General features: G+C 35.3%; 1 protein-coding gene across 2 annotated transcripts in view; it reads left to right on the forward strand.

Annotated features, from left to right (window-relative positions):
• Ugalt (UDP-galactose transporter) overlaps positions 1–8,883 on the forward strand; it is a 34,401-nt gene extending 25,518 nt beyond the window's left edge. For both annotated transcript variants that reach the window (XM_081761597.1, XM_081761598.1), the window contains 2 exons: positions 5,871–6,085; positions 8,237–8,883. In XM_081761597.1, coding sequence (XP_081617723.1) covers positions 5,871–6,085; positions 8,237–8,875 — 854 coding nt within the window. In that variant the 3' untranslated portion in view covers positions 8,876–8,883. The remainder of the gene's footprint in view (positions 1–5,870; positions 6,086–8,236) is intronic.
• Positions 8,884–20,118: the final 11,235 nt, after the last annotated feature.

The following is a 20,118-nucleotide window of genomic DNA, read 5'->3' on the forward strand; positions in this document are numbered from 1 at the left end:
GTGTTGTACCGTAATTACATTAGGAAAATAAAAGTATCAGCAGATGCACATGAATATACCGTAAATTCCAGCAGTAAGTTCAATGTTTCTTTATTTTCCCATAACATTATTTGTTTTCCCATGCTTATTATTTTTTTCATTCTTTAAAATCAATGCAGTGTAGTTTTTTTTTTTTTTCATTCATTTTCGCCAGGGGTGCGTGTTACATTTGACGGTGTCTTAGATTCGCGTAAATACGGTATATTTAATCAATTCAAGCATATATGGTTCAGCTAGTAGATGGTTTCACATAATCTTTCATAAAAGTTACTTACTTTTCGTATTTTGTACTCTTTAATATCTGCGTTGTCTGCGTAATTAGTTTAAAGATGAAATACGTTGTATCACGTCATTTTGTTATGTAAATAAACATAATTTCCCTTATCCTACATTGAAAAGTAGTGAAAGTTGCTTATAATTGGTTCTGATTCCTGTATAGTTGTCGTGTTTCTTAGTCCTTGTGTTGTTACTGTAACTATTTTATACGTGCAAAAGTTTTACTAGTTTGTGATAGGTTCCAGTGAAAGGTATTGTGCGCTCCAAGAGCTTGGATCGGTAGTAATGTTATCGGGAAAACAGTACAGCAGCAGCAGGCAGTGAGTATGTACTAGTGGTTCGTTATTGCAGAGTGTTGTGCTGATCTAATGGAGACCAATGAGGAACACATCAGACATTATTTACTGTTTGAGTTGGACGTCCGTTAGCATTTCCCGAAGATGTGGATCAAGCCATAAGAGTCAGTCCTAATTCGACTGTAGCGGAAACCTTTCAGGTTCACAGGACAACACTGAAAAAAAAAAAAAAAAAAAAAGTGTGTGGCGCTGGATTTCACAACCAAGTTCGATCGTTGGATTCCACATCAGCTGAACGCAACTCAACGAGAGGGGCGAGTCACATGTTTCCGTGCTTTCCCTGTACAAAAATGACCTCTTGACACGAATTGTCCCAGAAAATGAGAAGTGGGTTATGTACCTGAACGTGAACCGTTGCAGGACTGTGTCGCGTTTCTGAATTGCCTGCATCGACGTCCAGACAAGAACTTCTCAAAAAGATGAGAGTGCGTGTTGGGATGTTCAAGGCATAACTCATTGGGGGTTCTTGAACCTAATCACACTATTAATGTGACGTTTTACTGTCAGCAGCGAGACAGACTGCAGGAATCATTGCGGTCAAAGCAGCTAGGCTTTGTTAATCGCCAAGGGGTTATCATCTAACACGATAACGCTAAGATGCTGCTCCGATGGCACGTCAGAAATGAATGGACTTTGGTTTGGAGGTTTTACTTCACCCGCCCTATTTCCCTGAGTTGTACCGTACAGATTTCCACTTTTTTTTTTCCAAAGCTCCTTTATTGGCAAGACTTGTGCTGATGTGAGGACTGTGAAAATTCCCTTACGTAAGTTATTTAACTCCAAACATGTGGAGTTTTATCGGTGGAACTTCTCCTCTAGCGGAAAGATGGCAAGAGGTCATTGAATATGCTGGTGATTATCAGTCCTACGTGAGTTACATTTTAAGTTCTTCGCACTTCGATATGCACACCAAGCAGTGGTAGAACTTTTGCACGTACCCAATAGCTTAATCCCTTCTTTGTGTTCGGCGTAATATTACATTCTCACTCGGTCACTATAGGCTATTCTGTTGGGCGTAATATCACATCCACGAATATATCTTACTGAATTTATCTGTGTTGAACGGAGTAATACATTTTTTATTAGTAAAGCATTTGGTTCGCTATTTAGGAAACTAATATCCTCTATTTAATCATGATTTCCAGTGCTGAAAAAGAAGAAATAATTTGATATTGTCAAATAGGATTGAGAAATATTTTTTTTCCTCGTAACTATTCTAGATACTGCAATGAAATTTGACATACACATTACGTATACACGACAGTATTTTTCAAAGTAGGTGATATTCAGGTATCTGTAGCCGGCCGCTCCAAAGAAGGCAAAGTTTAAAAAGGAAGGGATATCTGAGGGTAACTTACCGAATTATCCCCAGTTCATTTTTCTCGTACCTCATGTATACATGAGCATGGTATCATTACAGAGCCTGTTGTATTCTGAAGAGAAAGACGTACGAACCATGATATTCCAGTGAATTGTGCTGAAGCAGTAGCTACTTAAAAATATTACTACACAAACTAAGTAAAAAGTACAGGGTTTGTCAGAAAATTACACAGAGAAGGGGTTATAAATGAATGTGTTCATCGTATCATTTTGTCATTTAACATGCATCATTTCATTTAAAAGAACTAAAATAACGAGGTTGCGAAACGTCCTTTTATTTCTTTTCTTTTTTTTCCGTTGAGTTGATTTTGAGTTTAACGTATTGAGTTGAGTTGAGTTGAATTGAGCCGAGCCCATATTTAGCAGCGAGACTATATGAGATATGGACCGCGAAAACTATGGATTTGGCATCAATATCGCTCTTTTTGGAATACTTTTATATGTCTCGGTATCTCACTCCCCCCGGTGACCACCGGCCCGGAGCCTAATAGCGTGAATTTGGAAGTTAATGCGATCGGAGTTTCACCATTGATTACAGCGACGGCGAAAACTATGAATTTGATACTAATGTCGGTCATTTTGGGCTATTTTTTACATGTCTTGGTATTCCCCCCCGCCGACCACCGGCCCACATACAATTGTAGCTGAATTTGCAAGTCATCGCTAATGGAAGTGTCACCATTGATTTCAGCGACCGCGAAAACTATGGATTTGACAGTAATATCCATCATTTTTTGACTACTTTTACATGTCTCGGTATCCCCCCCTCCCCGGTCACCCCCGTCCAGGAGCCGAATAGCGTGAATTTGGAAGTTAATGCGATCGGAGTTTCGCCATTGATTTCAGCGACCGCGAAAACTATTAATTTTGACACTAATATCGGTAATTTTCTACTACTTTTACGTGGCCCGGTAAACGCCACCCTGAGACTCCCTGGTTCGAATTTTGACAAAAACGTTTAACTCTGGTCTGGAGCCTGGACCAAGGTATTCGTGACTAAAATTTGGTAACTCTCGATCAACTTGTGTGGTTCCCAAGCCGGTTCCGGTAAACGCCCCCCTGAGACTCCCCTGGTTCGAAATTTGAAAAAAGGGCTTCGTCTTGATCTGGGGCCTGGGCCAAGGTACCCCTGACCAAAATTTGCTAACTCTGTCCACTCGTCTGGTCCTCAGGCCGCACACAGACAGACAGACAAACACACAAACAAACTCATTATTTTATTTAATAATATATATAATGCCACTCCTCCTTAAAAAGAAAAAAATTCAAAAATGCTGGGACATGTGTCTATTTATTTTAGTGTAGTTTATACCGAGTCTCGTGTTTGTAGTGTGAGGGATTTGTGAGATACTTTTTTTTTCATATATTTTAAACCCTCCTGCCCTGTTAGGATGTGGGTTTTAATTAGAGTAACATGATAAAAACCCAGTTCAAGATAGGTGATAACTATATCCAAAGAATCATTTTGATCGGTTCAGTTGCTTTCCCGTGATTGAATCAAAAACAACACTTTCATTTTTATATAATAGAACACGGTTCACCTCCGTACGGTCCTTTTCAGTACGGTCCAACTAAAAGTTACTCTTCGTTAAAAATATAGAAATATATGAAATTAATAATGTAATATTGTGTTCTCATCTGACTTCTATCGCTGTACTAAATTTCGTTATTGTATGACGTCGGGAAGTGAGTTAAATTAAGGTTGTAATATTTGGTTTCTCAGTTGAATCATTGTTAAGTTGAAGAAAATCATGTAAAAATAAACAATATCATTGATTTGAGTATGTTGACAGTGTAAACTTCTATTGTCGGTTGTGTAATTTTTCAGTTGATAACACTGCATACAAATTTAAGCATAGTATTTTTCAGAATTGATCGTACTATCGGTAACGTTATCTTGAAAGATACTTCTATTCTAACAAGTCACTGGTTTTGCTGCTGCTGATGAACTGTTGGTTTCTAGTTGCGTGAATTTTCTATAGTGGTATTATAGAGGATGTTTGTATCCACTTACTCTAACGGGTCTTATATTCGAGTAAATACGGTATTTTTTTTTTTTTAAAAAAAAGAAGCGCAAAATATATTATATTTATATAATAGAAATACTGATAAAAAATTATCGAATTGCTTGAGAATATAACGTATCCTTTAACCCTAGATTTCAGGGTATAAGCTAAGGAAGCTTCCGAAATAATTGTTTCGATTGGATTTCTATTTTCTCCCAGTACGAGGGTAGATCGGAAAAGTAACGCACAATATATTTTTTTTTCCAAAAAGTTTAATATGTACCAAAACCAAACAAGCACAAATGAACTTACATCTTTGACCTACTTTTCTGAACAGACACCAAGTTTCTCAACACATTTCTCCCAGCGTAGTAGCAGTTTCAAGATGCCCTGTTCGTAGAAGTCCGTTTGGTTGGAGTATAGCCATCTGCGGACTGCTGATTTCACTTCCACGTTTGTCGCAAAGTGTTGGCCGGCCAGGGATTTCTTCATGGAACCAAAGAGGTGAAAGTCCTACGGTGCCAGTTCCACACACCGATCGTTCAAAATTGCTGCCGCGATGGTGCAGATATTCTGCGGTGTTGAAGCTGTTACCGGCTGCTCGGAGCGTGGCGCATCATTAAGGTTCTCACGGCCCTCTTCAAAGAATGCACACCACCTGGAGACATTGCTACGGTCCACACAATCGTCCCTATACACGCCACGCATGTCCCTGTGAATTTCACTCGGTGTATGCCCTTTGACCCCAAAAGAAATCTAATCGCACTTCGCTGCTCTTCACACGTGGGCGACAGTAACATGCGTGCCATGTTTGTTTCGTAGATCACGTTTCTCACGCTAGAGTTGCACAGGAGAACAAAATACCCTCTGTAGCGCGATCTTCAAACTCTCTCGTCGTGCAGTTTCACCATTCCAGCTGCAATGTCTGGGAAGAAAAAAAATATTATGCGTTACTTTCCGATCTGCCCTTGTTCATTTGTTTTCACTGAAAGCGTCTACATCTTTCAATCTGATGTACGTTCCTTTAAGTTCTTTCAACTTAAGAGCCTGATATACTAAAAATAATACAAAATTTACCATTTTTCTTTCGCTTGCTTTCATAGGTGAAAGGAGATAATGAACTTACCACAATCATAGATAATGTTATTCTACAACAGAAAATATAAACCTGGAGAACTTTCAGTGTTGCTACCCATAGAAATTACAGTGTTATCAGAATAACATTTCCCCCAAAATCAAAGTTAAGGCAGCGACTAGGGGAACGAAGTCAACTGCGTTTGATTACCTATCATGTTTTCTTGGAATCCTGTGGACTACTGTTTAAATAATGGTTGTATTTAATTTAAACAAAATAGTTTTAAGATACAATTATTAAAACTAAATAATAATGATATTTAAAAAGTAGTCACAGGATATCAACAACAACATGATACGTAATCAAATGCAGCCAACTTCGTTCCTCTAGTCGTTGCCTTAACTTAGATTTGGGGGAATTGTTATTCTGGCAATACTGTAATTTCTATGGATGGCAACACTGCAAATTCTTCAGGTTCATATTTTCTGTTGTAGAATAACATTATCTATGATTGTGGTAAGTTCATTATCTCCTTTCACTTACGAAAAACAAGCAAAAGAAAAATGGTAAATTTTGTATTATTTTTTAGTATGTAGGCTCTTAAATCAAAAGCCAAAACACTGATTTAGTAGACTAAATGAAGCCTAGAATAACCATGCATTTAAAGATTTTAAAAGAATGCTCGTGGAAAATGCTAATAATTTTTAGTTGATTTATTTGATTGTTCTTTGATGACAGCTGTGCTTATGGCAGAAGTTGTTAAGTTGATAACATGCTTGGGATTGGTTTTCAACGAGGAAGGCACACTTCAACATTTCCTCGCAGCATTACGCCGTATTATCATAGAAGAACCAATTGACACCTTGAAAGTGTGTGTGCCGTCACTAGTCTATATCCTGCAAAATAATCTTCTTTATATATCGGCATCTCATCTCGATGCTGCAACTTACCAGGTACAGTGTAATTTATATATATATATTTGACATTTATTTGTAAAATTATTCATACAACATGACTTTGAGAACGAATTTAGACATTTGGCTACATTGTAATGTTCGGTTTGGTAGAGTCTTAAATTATGGACTCGAGATTTAAACCATCACCTTATATTATAAAAATAAAGTCTTATAAAAGTTCTTGTAACTTTGTAAATATATTCAAAATTCAATAAAGATCCTCGGCACACGAAAGTGGCCTCGGAATAAAGGTTCAATTGTCCTTAGCTTGTAATGGCTTTAGACAGATATCGAGGATAACTCCTTCGCTCATAGCCTTAGGAGTGGGTAGTTACAGGATAACTCCTTCGCTCATAGCCTCAGGAGTGGGTAGTTACAGGACATCTCCTTCGCTCATAGCCTCAGGAGTGGGTAGTTACAGGACATCTCCTTCGCTCATAGCCTCAGGAGTGGGTAGTTACAGGACATCTCCTTCGCTCATAGCCTCAGGAGTGGGTAGTTACAGGACATCTCCTTCGCTCATAGCCTCAGGAGTGGGTAGTTACAGGACATCTCCTTCGTTCAGAGGAGCCTCGGGAGATAGTTAAAGGAATTCTGCGTAGCTCATAGCAGCCCCGGGGGAAGGTGAATAAGGGATATCTTTTTCGCTTATAGCAACCTCAGGAGATGGTTTTAAAGGAGTTCTCCACATTCGATCTGGGCCCCATAAGAAGGTGTTGATCAGATATAACTGATAGTTTCCTCTTCTTGACGTCTTCTTGGAGGGAGGACCCATGAGGGGAAGTCGACCTTCTACGTGGTTTTCCCGAATCCTGTTCGGGTCTTCCTGGTGGTCTCTTACCGTCGGCTGCTATTGTTTGTATTAAGAACATGAAAACACGTGTCCGTAGTAAAGATATATGGTTACAGTGCGTATGGGAATGGAACCTTACAATATCTGTTGTAACTTTCTCGATTAACTGAGCTTAGTTATAAGATTCTGTAGTAGTGCATCCGGAATTTTGCTTCTAGGAGCAGAAACAAGTTGCACATAAAACCTATAATCACGCAGTAGATTGGAACTAGCGACATTTTGTTAATTCCCTTATTGACTATGCTGCACTGTACTTATTAATGAAATATTAATTTATAAGATACAAACAGAATCGATACTATTTCTATATGTTTTATAGAAAATTGAAAGGGGTAGTTATATGTTTATGATGTAAATAAATTCGTTAACACATTCACGACCAGCAGTTACACAAGGTATTTAAAGTACAGGCCACCCATTTTTAAATGCCATTTCTCCAGGAGCCCTGTTACCAGATGTTTAGGATTTGCGGGAGGTGCCAGGGTCCTACGATCTATGTCTTTACAATTCGTCCCAGATGGGCTTTTGAGTATTAACATCCAAGGAGTACCTTGAGCACATAATCCGCTCAATAACCTCTTTCTGAAGTATCTCGTCTGTCTTTCTTATCCTATAAAGACGGGGATTATCTTCAATAATATGAACGAACCACTGTTACTGCAACCAAAGGCACAACATAACACTGAACTGTTAAGATGCCATCCGTCCATTATTAGTAACTCCTGTTCATATTATAATTTCTGCCACTATGATATTGGTACATTTTCACGCTTATGAGCTGGATAATGGTGAATACCAAGCAACTTCTAGCTCAGTACGTGTCGGTTATCTGATTAGAGACTGAAACCTGACTCTTTTGAGATCAGAACAACCCCACTCGTTATCGTTATTATAAAAGGAAAATATCTCTGTCTGTGAATAACACTAATTCCTGGTAATTAACAGTCGTCGTCCCACTCCGTGCTCTGCGTGCCTGACGTCAATAGATGGCGCTAACGTGCAGGGAATTTGTAGATTGAAAACTATTATGACGATTTAAATGCAACTGAAAAACTTAATAGTTTCAATGTTATTATTTCAAAATCAGACAAGATCACAACCATATTTATATTTGAGCATTAATATTTGCGTAACTGCAGGCTAGTTGGTGGGCATACTTAAAATTATATAAACAATTACAACTTTTCATTAAGGACAGTTTTAACTTAGTGTACAGGGAGCTGAAGGGGGATTTTTTCATTAATTGTATATCTGTTTCTTTTATTTATTTATTTATTTGTTTGTTTGTTTTTCAGGTGTCATATCAGCTAAAGATCCTAACGACAGCAATGTTTACCGTTGTGATTTTGCGACGCAGTTTAAGAAATCTCCAATGGGTTGCCCTTGTTGTGTTACTAATTGGTGTTGTGTTAGTTCAGTTGGCCCAAACAGAACCTTCTGTTACAACCAGTGGAATTCAGCAGAATCGTTTTCTAGGTTTTGCTGCCGCTCTGACTGCGTGTGTTCTTTCCGGATTTGCAGGAATATATTTTGAGAAGATCTTGAAAGGTTCAGATATCTCGGTTTGGATGCGAAATGTGCAGTTAAGTTTCTTATCTTTACCATTTGGGTTAATTACCTGCTTTGTATCTGATCATGAAGCAATCAAAAACAAAGGGTTCTTCTTTGGATATGATTATTTTGTTATTTATGTGATAATTTTACAGGCAGCAGGTGGACTTATTGTTGCTGTAGTAGTGAAATATGCAGACAATATTCTAAAAGGTTTTGCTACATCATTAGCTATTGTTATTTCGTGCGTTGTCTCAGTTTTCTTGTTTAACTTCCAGATATCATTTCAGTTTGCTTTAGGTGCATTATTAGTTATTTGTTCCATTTTTATGTACGGCCATAAACCACCGGAAAGTCAAAGTGGACAGACAATAAAAGTGTAAATTTCAGAGAGAGAAAAAAAATGTTCAGTGGCGACAGTATGATGTGCCTTAAGGAAAACTTGCAGTAAAAGTATTTATATGTAGATAATAAGGAAAATTTTCTATTTACCTGTCAACGTAAATGAATGAATGAGAGTCGAAGGCTAAATACTTGTATTGTACCTAATCTATTGTAACTGCATGTACCAAATTCAGTTGAATTTCTAATGTGATAATTATTGGTATTAGCTTATGTCTTCTGGTTGCCACAAGATGTGATTTTGTTGTTTGATTTTTTTTTTTCCTTTTCTTTGTACCTGTAGTATTAGTTGTCACTACAGACTCAGGTATGGCTGTAGAGAAAAATGTGCAATTCGTTGTAGTCTTCCGTGTTATTTCAAGAAGTAGCAGTTGCATAAGTAAAAAATTGGTTCTACGTTTTTTATTAATTAGACGTACTTAATCATTTTATTTAACAGAAGTGTATGTCAGATTAATATTTGTTTGTGGAAGTGAAAGAGAAATATTAATGTGTTCTTTATATTATAAGCGTAATAGAAGCTTCCGTAACTTCCATGACCATTTAGTATATATATTGTGTTCGTTGAAGTATGAATATACGATTATTATTTTATTCTTAGTGGTAAGTTGTTATGCTATGTGATATTTTATTGGTGGCAGTTTTTCTCTCTCTTTTTTTTTTTAAATTAAATTTTACTAATGGTGCTTGTTGAAATTCCTTTTTAAACATGTTCTTCCATTGTGGGAAGACCACTGTAAATATTGGCAAGAAATAGTACTTGTTGTAAGTTGCTTGAAATACCAAAATCCGACGTACACTGTCTTTGACAATTCAAGATCTTGCCATAACATAATAATAATAATAATAATAAAATAAGAAATAAATTCAAACTGTCGTGAGAACGATGAAAATTTTTGTGTATTTTCACATTGTTATAATGTGTTTTCTTATTTTCATACATCACTATATAATGCAACGTTTTGATTATGATTACAGCCAGACTCCGTAAAATAATACTCAATTATAATTTTTTCCCTTCACATTCGATGTTAACCGTTGTGTTGCACTTGTCTGCAAAGCTTTCTCTTGCCATTGTGACATACATTTGTATCACGATTTCATAGTAATCTGAATTGAAGTCAGTCAGAAATAGAAAAATAATACTGCAAATGTTGTGTTAGTTCAGTTAATCGAAACAAAACTTTTGTTACAACCAGGGGAAAGGTGTGTTGAATTTTATACATTTTATGTTATCTGTGGTCAATATTAACAGCAAAATAAAAAATTGTTCTAGGAAATCAAATTTTTTGTCGAAAGTGAAATATTTTTGGCCTCCATTTATCAGTAAATTTATGAACTTATACATCTAATATTATTAACCAAATTCGTAAGATAAAGTGGGTTTCAGAAGCTTATGTATGGGGTATCAAACGCACACATCTCGTAATATTTTACATAATTGTCGATTAAGCACATTAGTTACCAACATAAATTCCAGAATCTGACTTGACTTCAATTTCAGGTAATGTGCGAGAAACACTGCGGAGAAACTATTCATTCTTCTTTTATACATCACACGTAATCATGACAGAATTGTAGCTAGTCTGGATGCACATTGTCTGACACTTTTCTTTTCCGAAATGTATTCGAACCCAGATCGGAATGAAGGGAGAAGTGTTTGGTGTATTGCATAGATATTTAATACGAAACTTCAGTAGTATAGTGTTTTTATTTCTCATAGGGACCTAATAAAAATTATCTCACGGAGAAGAGATAGATAAAGAGAAAGTGCGTTCGGTAGTAGTGGAAATATCTTTCAGAGATATTAGTCCTCAACCTGGTACCAGTAATGCTGATGACAGCAGTATGCAGTATATGCATTTCTATGTCTTCTATAGAATTTAGACTGAAATCGACAATTAAATCGTGGCTAATGAAAAAGCTTAACTGTGGACTATGAATCTTATGCTAACAGATTTCCTTTTAGATAACTAGAGTAAAGAATTACCACCACAACCACTGATAGATAGTTCAGTTGTACAGCGAACTCAACACCATTGTAAATTAGCTGGTTTCTATATGGCTCTGAAAGAAGTTGCTAATTCATTGTGTAAATGAAAAGAATTGTCAGTAATGTACGATTATTTTCAAAATAAATATACACTTATGAATGGAATGAAAGCGTACATATTTGATACTTAATTCAGTACAAAACTTTATAATCTCAAAATTTTCCTTGTGTTACAGCTTTTACTTTAAAATCTTTTCACAGAACGTGCCTAGGTACAATTAATTCTGGAAGAACAGTCACATGCGACATTATGAATCTTTCAGTTTGAACTAAGCGTTTTGGTTATGTAATACTTATTGTGTAGTGTACATTAGAATTTTTTAAAAAACAAATTACATAGTTATTTCTGATTGGTGAACAAGGAACATTTAGGAATTAGATAAAATTATGAGATAAGGAATTAGATAAAATTATGAGAAACGTATCATAATCTTACTTTTCGTAAAGTTCATAATATACCTTGTGCTGTAGGTGTTGTTCCAGAAGTTATGATTTTCTTGTGAAGTTATGAGTTTCTGCTTAAGCTTCAGCTTGTACCTAATTTTTTGGAGTATCCTCAAGATAAAATTGATCTCCTGAAGTACAATTTATTCCATATTTTGCCTAGAAGTTGTAATTTACCCTCTGGTGTATTTGTTGTGAACTTTTTCATAAAGCACTGATTCAGCTTATGAGTTATTTATTGTTCCGAAAGTTACGATTTTCTCCTAAAACTGTGAAAATCATCTCAAGCTACAGGTTGTACCCAATTTATTCTTACTTTTCTTATGTTATTGCACCGTATCTTATGTAACTTTTGTGGAAACTCTAATTTATATTCGAATATGTGTTGGTCCAAAAGTTATGATTTTCTGTTTAAGCTACAGACTCTGTTCATTTTTTTAATAATCTTCTTAAGCTAAAATTTCTCTCCTGAGGTATAGGTTGTTCCATGATATTTATGGAAATCTTTATTTAGTACATGATGTATGTGTTGCTTCAAAAGTTACGAGCTTTTCTTAAAACTCTAATTATTTCTAAGTTATGATTTGCTCCTGAAGTTATGGGGTTCTCCTTAAAACTCATTTATTTTCAGACTTTTTCTTTAAATTTTATTTTAATAGTTGAGTTTTCTTTTAAGCACTAAATGAGATTCTAATGTATGTATTGCTTCAAAGGATACTATTTGCTCTTCAGGTTATGAGGTAATCTTTAAGCTATAGGTTATACCCAATTTACCGGACTTTCCTTAATTTTTAAAGCGAATCATATCCAGAAGTGAATCTATGTTCTGATTAAAAGTTTATCTTTTCAGGTTTGATTAATTCTCTATGTTTTCTTAAATCTTTAATTTCCTTTCTGATCTATATGTTGTTCCAAGAGTTATGATTTTCTTCCGAGGCTACAAAGTGCTCCTTGTGCTATGCAAACTTTGTCTTTTTAATTATGATTTATTCTCTTCTTTTCTTTTCTGAATCTCCTGATATATGTGTTCAAAAGGTAGTGAGCTTTTCTTAAAGTACTAATTGAGTGTTGAAATTATATATTAATCCAAAAGATATGATTTGCTTCTGAAGTTATAAGGTTGTCCTTAAGCATCAGTATGAGTTGTTCACTTTGACATAGGCTTGTCTTCAGACACTAATTTCTCGGTAAAATGCTTGATTCTGACTGTATTAATTGGTTGAATTGATACAAATCACCATATTATTTGAAAGTAAGTGTGGTACGTAATATAAAAAGGAAAACAATGATGTGATGCATACAGTTCATTGAAATCGCAGAGTACTAGGATTATCTATTGGACGTATAATTTTTAGTTAAATATCTACGTAACCGAAGTAAGAATAGAAAACTAAATTTCATTTTTGTTTACTTTCGTTACGATGCTGACTGTATAAAAAGTAGCCACATGCATAATTTTGTTTAGTAATGTTGAGTGAAATCTATGATGGTGATTGTGTTAAACCGTTTTACACACTTTCTATATTCGGTCTGGGTTTGTCTTGACTAGGGACTCTCAAAATTCTCGGATATCCGAATAATGATGATGAGATACGTGAACTTCTCGTTTATTTTGCTGTTGTGCTATACGAAATTCATGCAGTGGAGCAACTGACCAAAGATGCGTCACTTAGCGTTTTCGAAACATCATGAACCTAATTTATTAAACTTCCTAAACATTGTCGGTAAGATTTATTTTGCTTTCTCAACTCTTTGGTGTTAAGTTCACGTCCATGTTAATACTATTTTGATAACAGATACATCCGGAAGTGATCCGTGATGTAATTAAAAAATTATTGGGATATTATCGTCTGTAGTCTTAATATGAAAGATTTAAAATTATGTTATAGATTTTAATACATCACATACCTCCCCATATCATTATTACACAGTATTCATTTTCGCACAAAATGCCTTCCCATTCTTAGAGTTAAGGCAAAAATCGTTTGAGTGTCAAATACATTTTATTTCTTATTATGACATTATATCTAGTTATATCATCTTTACGTAGTGTTTGTTTATGTATTAATATTTATCGTTTAGTTATTTTGCTAGTCTTTGTGTGTGAGTGTAAATATTTATTTCGTAAAGCATTGATATGATTCTACCATTCTAAGTCTAAAGGTTAACGATATTGGGTTGGGGTGGAGGTGGATGAGTTTGACATTGAGGGCTTGCTTATTGGATTAATTTTAAGAAGGGAAGGGGTAAGGTAAATCTGTTATGAGTAAATATAAGAGTCTACTCTATCATGATTCGTTGCGTTGTAATTTTGCTTTATTATTAAATTTTTTATTTGCATCGTAAAATATAATATACACATTTGATTGTAGTTATGGAGAGTTACATGTATATAACGGCATAGCTGATGCAATAATACTTTACATGTACCCGTTATAATTGAAGTAAATATTCCACAAGTTTTTTTTTTTGGGGGGAGGGGAGGGGGTATTTATGAGTTCTCTTTTGTAGTTTGTTATTGCAAAGTAAAGCAAGGACTGTCAGTTGTTAAAACATAAGTAGCAAATACGGTAGACTATCGAGTATCCGGTCTAATGTGGCTTAAGGGCAGGCCAGATTTTTTTTTTAAAAAAAGCCAGATAAAAAAAAAAGCCGGATAGGTCGGAGTTCTATCAACTCATTTCTTTATGAACATTAAGCATACCCCAAGATCAATTTACGAATACAGTATTGTACGTACTGTACAGTTATAATCAGGAACAACAACAAGCGTACTGTATTGAGGTCCGTTACACATTGACGAAACAATGAACAAGGAGAGCAGAATGCTGCTTTCTTTCTGTCACAACTTGTATTTTGCACACGACACGTAGGAGGATCGTAGCAGACACCCGCTTCCAATGCCTTGACAATGTTGCTAATGGAACGCCTTGCCTTCCTCATTTAAGTACGATAAAAGAAAACTAGTCTGATAGTCGCGAGCCGGATACTCGGGAGTCTACTGTATAAATTGTCACTTCTGAAATCAAGAGTGTTAGAAATATAAGACATAACGGTGTACAATGTTAGTATCAGAAAGAAACATGTATCAATAGTGTAACAATACACAAAAGTCAGTGATAATTTATAATTTGAGGTGCTTAGCTATAGAGATACAGTAGAAACATAATGTGATTTCTGATTTGGGATTGTAAAGGATAAACTTTTTGTATGTAGAGTTGTCATATATATTTATATATAACTAATTACGTATTAAAGCCTTTATTTCAAATTGAATTGTGATAACTGCATTCCAAACTATTAGACAAGAGAGATATTTGACTTATTTCAGTACAAATGTCTTCCGCTGTAGATAAATAACTGAGCATCTACAATGATAAGACTATGTTTCGTTTATCATATTTTTAAAGAAATCAAAAGCAGTATTTTAATAAATGTGTGTTTTGTTTTGTTTTGTTTTGTAATATTTAAATTAACTATTTTGTTCTGTCTGGGTATGGAAATTATAAATATGTATGCAAAAATCTTATTTACAAATACTGTCTGCGAAACAATCATATAAGAGTTTTAAGTAAAATCCGTTTTTTTGTTTTCATGTACGCTAAAATCTTGTATTTATTTTATGTTAACCATCTTTGTGATCTGACAGTGGAATATATAATTTTCACATGGTGGTTGTAACACCAACATAATGAGAGTTATGTCAATATAGTGAAGCAGTTTAATCGAAAATTATTTTGGAGTTTTTCATTTCATATTTCATAAGGTATCATTCTAAAAAAAAAAAAAAAAAAAACTGAACACACTGTGAATGTACATTTAATATTTCACAAAGTATGATTCTGAAACCAATGATTAAAAAAACTTCACACACTGTGAATCTACAGCATGTCTCAGAAGTCTGAAAACATAGGGAGTTTCTTCGAACTGTGCTTGATATGTTGGCCTCTCTGTTGTACGCATTAGCCGAGTCTTAATCACTCACTGCTTGAGAACACATCGAATGGTCTATGATGTGATTTTTGAACACGCTTCAACGATACGCTCCTGTGGGGGCGTAAGGATAGACTCATCCCTATGTTTCAAGAGCTATGAAACACACTATAAGTAAGTAATCTCCCAAATGCAGTCCTGTTTTTTAGGTTTTCAAAAGAGCTGATAAAACGTTGATCATGTCATTTTCTTAAGCATATTATTATGGCAAAAGAAAAAAAAAAAAACTATAAACGAACGTACACGTACGTTTGTTGATATAACACAGCCCTGCGAAGATTTTGCAACATGAACTATTTTATGACAGATAAGTCAAATTTAATGTTCTGATTATAAAACAGTTGTTTTATCGTATCATGTACAGATTTTATACAATCAACGCCTTTATATATAGTAAGTAGCATATGTCGTATTAGAAGTAGTGACTTCATCAGCGTATCTAGAACAGTATTTTAGTTGCTTAAATATTTCAAAATATAGTTTTCCTGTAATACATTTCTTTATGAATGTAAATTCCTTCCTTGGAGATAATAATTGAAAAAGGACCCCCTACCTCTTCCATCATTCATACCGAGACCTTGAAAATTATCGCATTGCTTGCTTCGTAGCGTGAAAAAGCAAGATGTGGTACGTGTGTCTGCTTGAAAGTGCATTCTGGTGTTGCGACTTCATGAACAATATGTGGCTGCAGTGGATCAGTGGCAGAGCGTTCACTTCTAGTGCGTTGGTGAGTCGATCCTACCTCATCCCAATTGGAATTTCTGGTGAACAAACACCGTATGCGTTGGTCATCTCCAGGTTCTCCCCATTTTCTTCATTCTATCATTTCGTTTATCATCATCATTATTATCTCCGTTACCCTAGGATCATAATCGTGGGACGCTAAACTAGGAAGAATTGTGAACAAAATGCCAAGTTTGATTGATATCAGAAGACAGTGTTACCTTCCTTACATGTTAAGTTACGAATAATAGAACAACTTGTCAAAACATTGGACAAAAATGTTCTTTGCTTCCAATATCTAGTTCAAACATATCTCTTGCTGATCAGGTGGGCATTCTTAACCATTTTCAGTCTAGGTTTTTTATAAAGGAAATTCTAGACTTTCAGTTAAGTGGCTACTGCTCCAGCACTATTCATCCAAATTTCTTCGTTTGTATGTAATTTTCTTCAGAATGAAACCAGCTTTCAGATGGTATGCAGCTTATACCCCCACGATGTACGTGGAAAAGAATAATGGGGAAAAATCCCTTTTTGAGAGTTTTGGGCCTCCTAGAACGGACACGAGTGAATGTACGCACCCATAATGTCCCATGAAAAATCATGTGAATATTCTAAATGTTTTTACCAAGCACCAGTCCTATATTGTTTCTAGTTATAAGGGAAGAGATTTTTCCCAGACCTGTTGGAATGTTTAGAATCGCATATATGTAGAAATAGAAAAAAGATAGGATCTGAAATAAAAATTTCTGGACACAGCAATATTGATTCGATTATCATGGTTGATATGTCATTATCTTCAGAATGGACCCGTACAATCACAACGCATTGTTATAACACCATTTGTAGACTGAAAAAATCCGTGCTAAGTGCCAAAAATGGAAACGTTCGGTTTAATGTAAAAATGTGGGCTATGTGCCTAACACTGCTCAGTTAAAATCGGACTATCTAGTATTCACTGTGGAAGTAGTTCAAGTAATCGCCAGAAGAATGTGCGTGGACCGATGTGCCATCAGTTGTGAAGTAAAATCTGGGCTTTTTGCTAACAGCAAGTGCCATCTTGTGTCCTCATTGTAAAACGAATCTAATATTTTCTTTTATTTGTTACCTTTTTCGATATCAGAAGACACAACCAAATAAATCAGTGTCCTCTGTTGTAGCTGAAACATAACTCTATCTTATAGTACAATATTTATAATATGTAACGTTTCATTGTTCAGTAGTTAAGGAAATAAGCTAATATATTTACTGACTTCCGGGTGGTGATCCACCCTAATAATGGAAGATTATTATTGGTGCCTAGTGCAAGGTAATCCACGTGAAGACCACAAACGCAGGACGACAAAGCGCACGTTTACAAATAAACGACGGGGTAGATAATTCGTATTTAGGCGAGTTTCAGGAAGTTCAAGCTTTTTTGAATATTTCGTAACTGTTTTCATTATATTTTGTTGTTGGTAACTAGTGTTGTAGAAATTTCATATTCACATTGATTCTGAATATATATATGACAAATCAGTAGGTCATTAAATACTTCATCTGCACGGTGTAGAAAATCCTTGCATGATACGGAAAAACGGTTGATAATTTAAAATCAGCACACCGAAATTCTTCTTATGCCGCAAAGCAAAAGTTTCATTTCATAGTCCTTTTTTTTAAAAAAAAAAAAAATTTTAAAACAACTTCAATAAGTATACACACACGATGGCTGTAAAATCTGAATAAGTGGGAGAGAACCAATGGAATGTCTAATGAACGCATATTAAGTTGTTCTACATGTCCATCAGTATTGTAAACACGCTTTTCTACATTCTCCACCATGTTACTTTCAACTTTCCTTAAAAAGATAAGTATCCAGAGCAGCCATTATAGTATATGGTCCAGGAAACCATCCGCATCGTGTACTTTTACAGTATTCACTTCAGGGTTCCAAATTCCCCTTACAACGAAGTTTACTGAATTGAAATTATGTGATCATGATGGTGATATGCAGCTTTTCATGGGAACATGAAAGTAATTTTTCTTAACTCCAAGCCTGCTCCCCATCATCACGTGCGAAGTTATTACTGATAAAGAAATTAAGTACGTACTGTAAGTTAAAAAAAAAAAAAAAAAAAAAAAAAAAAAAAAAAAAAAACTAGTTATTATTCATTTAATTTTCGATAGGGAATAACTGAGTAACTATCAGAGATAATTACACCAAATTTTGTCATGTGAAACATTGTACCCAAAGCATTTTATTATAGTTTCCAGTATTATTTAGAGTCTTCAATCTTGTAAGTTATGAGGGTGTTTCACAATAGTCCCATTGCTGTTTCAAAATAGGCCCAAATGAGGGACTATTTTGATACACATGTTTTCATTTTATCCTCTGAAACTAAAAGTGATAACGAAAAGCAACTGCATTATTTTCAAAGGTATTTGCGTAATGTATATAATGGTATTTTTTCATGTTTCTAACCCAAGCAAGTTTTGCTGTACACTCAAAAGTATGGTTTTTCGTTTCACATTTTTTCTATTTCTAAGCATACTCACCTTAAATTTACGAAAGAACGAACGTATTACGGGGATGTATGTATGCTATATCTTTTTTAAACGGTCGAGCGTATACCTACCAAAAATTCCCATTACATATGTTAAGGTTTAAATTCTACATGACAACCTCAATATAATTAACCACAGATATAATCTCAAATATCTTTTATTTAAGAGTATAACTCTATAATGATAATGCCCAAAAGTAATTATCCATCTTCTATCCTAGCATTTTTTTCAATATTATTATCAGCTGGTACAGACCCATTGCCAAATTAACCATATTCTCAGGGGCGTAAATAAGGACCCCGCAGACCTCGCATTGCGGGGGGCCTCAAGCCATCAGGGGGCTCCAAATCGTGAAGTGGGCTGTAGAGAAGGGGCCCCCAAACCTTTAGTTACGCCACTGCATATTCTTTATGTTTGCTTTCCAACAATATCTACACTGCATAATTGTGAGACGTAAAACTGAAAGTTTTCGTAAAAAGATATCCACTATTATGGTATTTCTGTTTTGCGATGTAAGATGTTTTCGTGCAGTTTTACTATACGGATCCATAGTATAAGTAGTAATAGGAGTAGGAGTAGGGATAGGGGCAGGAACGGGTTAGAAGCCCCGCAGGGGTTCGTTGAATTCTGTTCTCGACAAAATGGGCAAATTAAAGACTTTCCGAAATTTTTCTGTACATTTTACAATCTGTGGATCCGTATAATAAAACTGCACCGATATCTTTTGGTATTTAATACATATCGAAATCAAACAACATTGAACAATCCCATCGGCATACATGATAACGAGAAATGCATCTGCTTTTGAAAGCTAAAGAAAAATAAGGCGAGAAAACTATGCTCCCTTTACTTAATAAAATTACATACATACATATATATTACTAAAGTAAGTTTCTGTTCATAGTAATAGGTTTTTATTATTGAAACGATCGTTTTTCTTATTTTAATGAATAAACAAATATACTTTAGAAATAAACAAAAATATATTGTGTTCCTCGTGTTTATAAACCGCTTGTTGGACTATGATTTTCTTTCTTTCACAATGCGAAACCCTGTTTTCTTTCGAGAAGAGGCTCTGTACACTGGCCAACAAACTGGCGGTTTCAAAATATCAAATTTCAGTACACCTCTATAGACATTGGTTTGAATTAGACGTAACTTTTGGTACTTTGTATCAGGGTTACCAGGTAATCTTCCCCTTAACTATTACAGATGTTTTCTCTCCTATGAGAAAATGAAATGAAATCATTAAGTTTTACGTCCCATGGTTATGCCGGTTAGGCTAAAGGAGACGGCGATGATGAGAGATGAGTGAAATGATGGAATGAAGAAAGTGGGAGGAAACGGGACAACCCCAAGAAAAGCCACGAGCACGGTGTTTGTCCACCACAAAGTCCACACGGCGCGAGCTGGTATCGAACCAGTGAGCTCAAGCACCGGAGGTGAACGCTCTACCACTGAGCCACCGCG

This window comes from Thermobia domestica, chromosome 6 (assembly GCF_964235325.1).
Source record: "Thermobia domestica chromosome 6, izTheDome1.hap1.1, whole genome shotgun sequence".
In the NCBI taxonomy this organism is placed as follows: domain Eukaryota; kingdom Metazoa; phylum Arthropoda; class Insecta; order Zygentoma; family Lepismatidae; genus Thermobia; species Thermobia domestica.